The 8470-nt window shown below is 46.8% G+C and overlaps 1 protein-coding gene across 1 annotated transcript; it reads left to right on the top strand.

Annotated features, from left to right (window-relative positions):
- The first annotated feature begins 1195 nt into the window (after positions 1–1195).
- On the top strand, positions 1196–2377 carry LOC110932073. The gene has a single exon (XM_022175434.1). The coding sequence runs from the start codon at positions 1196–1198 to the stop codon at positions 2375–2377; it is 1182 nt and encodes a 393-aa protein (XP_022031126.1).
- Positions 2378–8470: the final 6093 nt, after the last annotated feature.

Below are 8470 nucleotides of genomic sequence, written 5' to 3'. Positions count from 1 at the left end.
TCGGCTCTTTCCGTTTTCCTTACGGGATGGAGCCAAGGAGTGGCTTCTTTCACTTCCAGCTGGATCTATCACTGCATGGAATCAATTAGCTGAGAAGTTCCTTCAGAAATATTTCCCTCCAGAGAAAACTGTTCGGTTGAGAACCAAGATTCTGAACTTTCGTCAGGACGAGGACGAGTCCCTTTACGAGGCATGGGAGCGGTTTAAAGAGCTTATGAGAAAGGTCCCACATCACGGGTTGCCCAAGTGGCAACAGTGTCAGATCTTCTACCATGGTTTGGACAGTCAGGGACAGATGATGGTTGATACATACTCGGGTGGTGATATCGGCACGGAAAATGCTACCGAGGCATTTGAGATTCTTGAAAAGTGTGCCGCGAAAAACCGGACACAACAGCCCCCGAGGGGAAAGAGTTCTCGACAGGGAGTTCATCATGTGGACGACTACACAGCCATGACAGCACGTATGGATGCCTTATCTTCGAAATTTGATCGAGTGATGGAAATCCACTCGAGAGGTTCTTCGAGTGGGGGGCATATTAGGTAGGTGATTTTCCGACGGGAGAGATGTCACACGAGCATGTTGATTTCATGGGAAATCAATACCGTCCTCAAAATAATCCTTACAGCAATACTTATAATCCGACATCCACCCGGATTTGCTCCACGTCCCACAGCTCCAGCTCATGGAGCATATGGTCCACCTCGACCTCAGCAGACGCCTCCTTCTAGTGATCCTAGTGTGCATGATATGCTTAGTCAAATCTTAGCTGGTCAAAACACTCAAAAGGCTGAGAATGAGAAGCGATTTAGGGAGTATGACAGCCGTTTCACGAGGCACGAGAGTGAGTTGAAAAGCCAAAAGGCTTCAATGCAGACCATTGAGAACTAAGTTGGCCAGATTGCCAAGATGTTGTCTGAGAGACAACAGGGGGGCCTTCCGAGCAACACAGAGCCAAATCCAAATGCTACTGCAAAGGCCATCACGTTGAGAAGCGGCAAAACCGCTCAAACCATCCCTCCGGCTGTTCCAGAAAAGCCAGTCGATGACGATGAGGTTGATGAGGAGATTGAGGCTGAGTCTCCGGGTGAGGTGCAATAGAGGCGAGTCCCAGCAAGTACCGCACGACCCAAGGAGCCAGTGAGAGAGTATGTCCCTCCCATTCCATATCCGGGGAGGTTGAAGAAGCAGAAAATGGAAGAACACTATGGTAAATTCCTCGAGCTTTTTAAGCAACTTCATATAAATTTACCATTTGTCGAGGCACTTGCTCAAATGCCCATGTATGCCAAGTTTCTGAAGGATATCCTATCCAACAAAAAGAAACTTGAGGAGCTTTCGCAGGTGACCTTGAATGAAGAGTGTTCAGCAGTTCTTCAGAACAAACTACCGAAGAAGATGAATGATCCTGGGAGTTTCACTATCCCGTGTTTGATCGGTAGTTTGTCGGTCAGCAATGCATTGGCTGATCTTGGAGCTAGAATAAACCTCATGCCATATGCGGTTTTTGCTAAGCTAGACTTGGGAGAGCCCAAGCCGACTCGTATGAGCATTCAGCTAGCCGACCGTTCAGTGAAGTACCCTCGAGGCATAGTTGAGAATATGCTGGTGAAAATCGACAAGTTTGTCTTTCCTGTCGATTTCGTGATTCTGGACATGGATGAGGATAAAAACGTTCCACTTATCTTAGGTCGCCCATTCCTAGCCACTACGAGAGCCTTGATTGATGTCTGCACCGGTAGACTTACTCTTAGGGTTGATGATGAGGAGGTTACCTTTGATATAGGGAAATCCATGCAACACTCACAAAGTCGGGATGATACACTCTACTTCATTGAGACTATCGATACGTATGTGAGTGATCATCTTCATGCTACATTCGAGGAGGATGTTGTGGACACACAGCTGCTAGGAGGGGAGACTTTTGGTTCGCCCCGTGTGGACCGATTAGTTGAGGAGGTGACCTGTCTGATAGGTCACGCGTCTCCCCCGTGTCCCGAGGTTTTTGAGGTTATGGATCGCGTTACTGAGCCTAAAGCGCGCCTTTCTATTGAGGATCCACCTTCGGTTGAGCTTAAGGAGCTCCCAGATCATTTGGAGTATGCTTTCTTGGAGGGTGAGACTCATCTGCCCGTTATCATTTCTGCCATATTGTCGAAGGAAGAGAAGGATCGATTGCTTGAAGTCCTGAAGCAGCATAAGAAGGCGATTACTTGGAAGATTATGGATATAAAAGGGATCAACCCATCCTTTTGTACCCAAAAGATCTTGATGGAGGAGGACTTTAAACCTGTAGTACAGCATCAGGGGCGTTTGAACCCCAACATGCAGGAGGTTGTGAAGAAGAGGTCATCAAACTACTTGATGCAGGTTTGATATATCCGATCTCTGATTCACCGTGGGTTAGCCCTGTACAGGTAGTCCCGAAGAAAGGAGGCATGACAGTGGTGACCAATGAGAAAAACGAGTTGATTCCTACTCGTACTGTCACCGGATGGAGAGTTTGCATTGACTACCGCAAACTCAATGATGCCACGAGGAAGGATCATTTCCCACTCCCTTTCATTGATCAGATGTTGGAGAGGTTATCGGGAAGGATGTACTACTGCTTCCTTAATGGTTTTTCAGGATATTTTCAGATTCCCATCTCTCCTGAGGATCAGGAGAAGACGACATTCACATGTCTCTATGGCACATTCGCCTACCGGCGGATGCCCTTTGGACTGTGCAATGCCCCGGCCACGTTTCAGAGGTGTATGGTGGCCATTTTTCACGACATGATCGAGGACTCCATGGAGGTTTTCATGGATGATTTTTCTGTGTTTGGAAGTTCTTTTGATCAGTGTCTCGGGAATCTGAAAAAGATGTTGGCTAGATGTGAAGAAGCCAACCTTGTGTTGAATTGGGAAAAATGCCACTTCATGGTGAAGGAGGGCATTTTGCTTGGGCACAAGATTTCACAGGCGGGGCTCGAGGTTGACCGAGCCAAAATCGAGACTATTTCAAAGCTCCCACCTCCCACATCCGTGAAATCTATTAGGAGTTTTCTGGGTCATGCAGGTTTTTACCGGCGATTCATAAAGGACCTTTCCAAAATCGCCCGTCCCATGACTCAGCTCCTCGAGAAGGATGCCCAGTTTGTTTTCTCTGATGAATGCCTTCGGGCATTTGAGCTGTTGAAGGAGAAGTTGGTGAATGCCCCGATCATGGTTGCTCCCGACTGGGAGTTGCCATTTGAGTTGATGTGTGATGCGAGTGGCTTCGCAGTCGGGGCTGTCTTGGGTAAAAGGAGAGATAAACACTTTCACCCGATTTACTATGCGAGCAAGACCTTGAATGACGCTCAGGAGCACTACACCACGACCGAGAAAGAGCTCCTAGCTGTGGTCTTTGCCTTCGATAAGTTTCGGTCATATCTTGTCCTTTCCAAGACCATTGTGTACACGGATCATGCAGCCCTTCGGTATCTTTTTAGCAAGCAGGATGCTAAACCGAGATTGATACGTTGGATTTTGTTGCTGCAAGAGTTTGACATTGAAATCCGTGATAAAAAAGGAGCTGAGAATTTGGCAGCCGATCATTTGTCTTGACTTGAGCATTCCGAGGAAAAGGAAACTCGTGGGCCTAACATCAATGACAATTTCCCCCATGAGTTCCTCATGAGGATCGAGACTAGTGATGATTCCCCATGGTTTGCTGACTTTGCAAACTACTTAGCTAGTGGCATCCTGATCAAGGGGATGACCCATCAGCAGAAGCGAAAGTTCTTTGCGGATGTTAAGCATTACTTCTGGGATGACCCTTACTTATTTAGGGTAGGAGCGGATCGGATGATCCGGCGATGCGTGTATGGTGACGAGGCGAGGGATATTTTACGCCACTGTCACGAAGGACCCACGGGAGGCCACCACGGAGCGAACAACACGGCGAGGAAAGTGTTTGACACCGGATTCTTTTGGCCGACTATTTTCCGTGATGCCCATGAGTGGGTGAGGTCCTGTGATGCTTGCCAGAGGGCGAGCAACATTTTTGCACGCCATGAGATGCCACAAAACGGCATCCAAGTTTGTGAGGTTTTTGACGTTTGGGGGCTAGACTTCATGGGCCCCTTTCCGACCTCTTTTGGTAACCGCTACATCCTAGTCGCTGTTGATTACGTTTCAAAGTGGGCTGAAGCACAGGCTTTGCCCACTAATGATGCTAGGGTAGTGGTGAGGTTTTTGAAAAAGTTGTTTGCTCGCTTTGGTGCCCCGGAGGCATTGATTAGTGACCATGGGACGCATTTCTGTAATGCTCAGCTTGAGAAAGCATTGTCCCGATATGGTGTGCAACATCGATTCTCTACACCGTATCATCCGCAGACGAGCGGACAGGTCGAGGTTACTAATCGGGGTATCAAGAGGATCTTGGAGAAAACGGTCAATTCTAGCCGTAAGGATTGGTCCGAGAAATTGGACGATGCACTGTGGGCTTTTCGGACAACCTACAAGACTCCTATAGGCACCACACCGTTTAAATTGGTCTATGGGAAGTCTTGTCATTTACCTGTTGAATTCGAGCACAAAGCATACTGGGCTTTGAAGACAGTTAATCTTGACATGGCTGCTGCGGGTGAGAACAGGTTTGTGCAGATTCACGAGATTGAGGAGCTTAGGCACGATGCGTATGAAAGCTCCAAGCTGTACAAGGAACGTACTAAGACGCTCCATGATACCCGCTTGAAGGACAAGAAAGAATTCCGAGTGGATGATCGTGTGTTGTTGTACAACTCACGTCTCAAGTTGTTTCCTGATAAGCTCAAATCTCGGTGGTCGGGTCCCTACACTGTACGATCAGTGTTTCCTTACGGGACCGTGGAGATAGGCCATGAGGATGGCCGGTTGTTTAAAGTCAACGGGCATAGGTTAAAGGCTTATGTTGGAGGGCCCGTTGACCCGAGTGAGGAGGTTGTTACCTCCACCCCAAGAACAAATGAATTCGGGGTGGTGAGTCTAGCTGAAGACTTGTAAATAAACTTAGCATGTTTTTGTGTTCACTATTTTTGTATTATTTTTGTGTTATTTTTGTGTGTGGTTGCCTTTTTATTTTTCAGGTTGCGGTTCGTTCTGGTCGCGAGGGATGTTAGAGCTTGTTGCCGGCTCTCAGGTATGTTAGTTCAGTTCCTTTTCTTGGTAGGAGATGCTTCGTGAGTGCCCCGGGTTCAAGGAGTTTATCTAGGGAGATGTCCATTTTCTACACCCTAAAAAAAATTAAAATTAATTTCGAAAATAATGCACTATCATCAAAGTCTGGCACCACCAGACAACTTTGCAGGTCAATAATAGAACCCTTGAATAAAACCAACCACCACCACCATTTCTTCATAATTCCTCCATCTTCTTCCTTGAACCCACTCCAAGCACTCACGGATTCTTGCATCTCCTAGCTTCCTCCAAGAAATTCTTGCATCCCAACATCATTCCAGGTACGAATTCACCTATTTTCTAGTTAGTTTCATATGTTTTGATGTCATGTTCTTCGTGTTCTTCATAGTTAGTTCTTTAGGTTTTTAGGGCTTGGTCTAAATCACCCGATTCAAGCCCGTTTTTAGTGTTTTTGTGTTGATTTGAACCACAATGGACCGATTTACAAAACCCCTAAACAAAAAGTTGGAAAAATCAGGGTTTTGGGGCTGTTTTGAGCGAATTTCCGAGGCTGGGTTCCGACACGCACGGTCGTGGCCTGCTATGGCACGATCGTGATCTTCAAAAATTCATAAAATCTTCAAAAATTTTCCAGAAATTCAAGACGGCACGAGGGTGCCATCTGGACGCACGATCGTGCTCTTCATATTCAGTGTCGGATCTTCATAACTCTGCCCAGATCTTCAAGTGGCACGAGGGTGCCATATAGTGGCACGGTCGTGCTTCCCGGAAAGTCGTCGAAGATCAGTCACCGGATATCGGTCCGACACGAGGGTGCCATATGGTGGCACGACAGTGCTTCACCCAAAAATGAGTTCAAATCCGAGCCGTTTACGGCGAGCACGATGGTGCCGTGGGATGGCACGGTCGTGCTCCTGGGGAATAAAAACCCAGACTTCATAAATTTCCCAGAAATCTTCATAAACTCACTGATTTGCAGGTCTCGCACGGTAGTGCCATATGGTGGCACGACCGTGCCATATTGCCCAGTCCCGAAATTTTTGTCTGTTTATTTTGGCTGCTGATTAATCTTGTCTCAATCTTGCAGATGGATCACCCCTACTTGCAGTTTTCAAACAATGCTAGGGAAGGGTATTGTATCCCGAAAGTGGAGCGATTGTGGGCCCGACGACACCTTATTGAGCCCATGAGGAAGCTGCAGATGGTGGATTTGGATCTACTCGGGCAGTCCGAGAGGTTCGATGATCTGATGACTCCCCCGTGGTCTCGTCTTTTTGAGATCGCGGAACCGCAATACGTGGAGCTAGTTATTGAGTTTTTCGCATCCTTCCGATTCACCTTCCCATATCCGGATGTCTACGACAAAAGTGCTGGTGTTAAATACCGGCTGGGGAGGAAATGGCATCACCAATCAATAAGTCGATTCGGGACGGTGTTGGGGTTGTACGAAGACAATGAAATAGACTCGGAACTGTTTCATGGGAGCCTGCAGGATTAGGAACCAGACGCAAACAAGGCAGCTTTTTGGGAGGAGATCACTATGCCGGGTCGGATTTGGGACCCTTGTAGAGCCAAAGCTACATGGATACTTGACCCGCTCCATAGAGTCATCGAGCGCGCCATTTTCCACGTGATCGGAGGTCGGGGTGATAGCACAGGGAACATCACCACCCGTGACCTCTTCCACCTATACTGCATCATTTCTGGTTCAAACTGCAACCTAGCAGTCAGCGTTGCAGAATCGATATTTCGAGGCGTTGGTTCGACACCCACGTCGCGGATTTGTGGAGGAGCCTTTGCAACTAAGCTTGCCAAATTTTATCGGGTTCGGTTAGACCACCTGACCGAAGCCTGCGACTACGGCCTTCTCGATTTGCAACAGTTGAACTCGATGCATCTGACCAGGAAAGTGAACGGGATTCCGAAGCTTGTTGACCGAATGGGAAGAATTTGGGACCCGCTACCTGTATTTGAGGAAGGTGGTGGTGATGGTGGTGATGATGGTGATGGTGGCGATCATGATGTGCACATGCACGATATCCCAGTTCAGGGGTAGGATGGGGGCGCTAGAGGAGCGGACCCCCACATGCAGGTTGGACATGTGATTCACGGGTTTGATAGCCCGAATTGGGATAACGTGTATGGTGGCTTTGGTGGTGGAGGTTATGAGCATGGGGGTTATGGCGCCTACGGTCCTTCCAGGCCGTCATCGTTGGATCTCTGGAGACGGATGGACGGGCTGGCATTAGACCAAGAAGAAGTGAGGCGAGATATGGGTCTCATACGCGCGGAGTAACACCGGCAGGGAAACTTTTTGGAGGAATTGCACGAGCAGACCAGACGCAGCATGGATTGGTTGTTTGGTTCGCAGCAGCACATCGCGAACTAAATCAACCATCCATACACATAGCCGCCGCCGCATTTTGCGCGTAGATCCAGGTTTGATCGCAGGGACGACGCCGGTCCTTCGGGATCCGGTGGGAGGTTTTAGTCCCGCCCCCATCTTGTATATTTTTTAAGACTATTTCGTGTTTGAGGGGTGTGCCATTTTCCGTCGTACGTACACCCCTCCGTCGTAGGTGTAGTTTTTATCGCTTTATTAGTGGGTTAAATTAATAAACAAAGGCAAGGGAAAAAATGGGTTGGGTAAACTCCTTATGTGTTTGATTTTGTTTGCTACATGTGCAGTGTTGGTTCAAATGAGGTGTTGGCTCGGGGGGAAGGCTTGGTAGTTCGTTGTGGATGCTCCTAGTTGCTTCATCTTGTTCCGCTTCTAGCTTCATGTTTCAGGGGAGTTTTCGTGTTCCCGCCTTCCTTTATTTCTATTGAATTCACAATTCTTTTGCTTATTCAATTTTTTGTTGTACATCGAGGGCGATGTACAATTCAAGTGTGGGGATGTGGTCTATCGCTTGAGCTTTGTTGTTGTCAATAATATAAAAAAATAATAAAAAAAATAAAAATAAAAATAAAATATATATATATAAATAAAATAAAAAAATAATAATAATAATGCAAAGCTCTCTTTTAACAATTTTTGTGGCATATAAATCAAATCAACATAAGTATCTAAATAAGCACCGAAATTTTTGATAAATAAATTGGGTTAACACAAAAAGGGGGTTCACTCGTGTAAGAAAAAAAACCGTCAAGTAACTTGTTTTTTGTATAAAATTGAGCATGAGAAATCAAGCGATTGACCTACTTGTTTGCCTTGCATATTTACCCAATACGCCTGTTTCCGTGAGTTATTTTTGAGCCTTATAGCTTTAGAATTATTTTTGCTCATGTTTTTGCGGGCAAAAATTGAGTGAGCCGGATAACT

This window comes from Helianthus annuus, chromosome 3 (genome assembly GCF_002127325.2).
Source record: "Helianthus annuus cultivar XRQ/B chromosome 3, HanXRQr2.0-SUNRISE, whole genome shotgun sequence".
In the NCBI taxonomy this organism is placed as follows: domain Eukaryota; kingdom Viridiplantae; phylum Streptophyta; class Magnoliopsida; order Asterales; family Asteraceae; genus Helianthus; species Helianthus annuus.
Note: the sequence above shows the minus strand (reverse complement) of the source record. Positions and strands in the feature narration are given on the sequence as shown.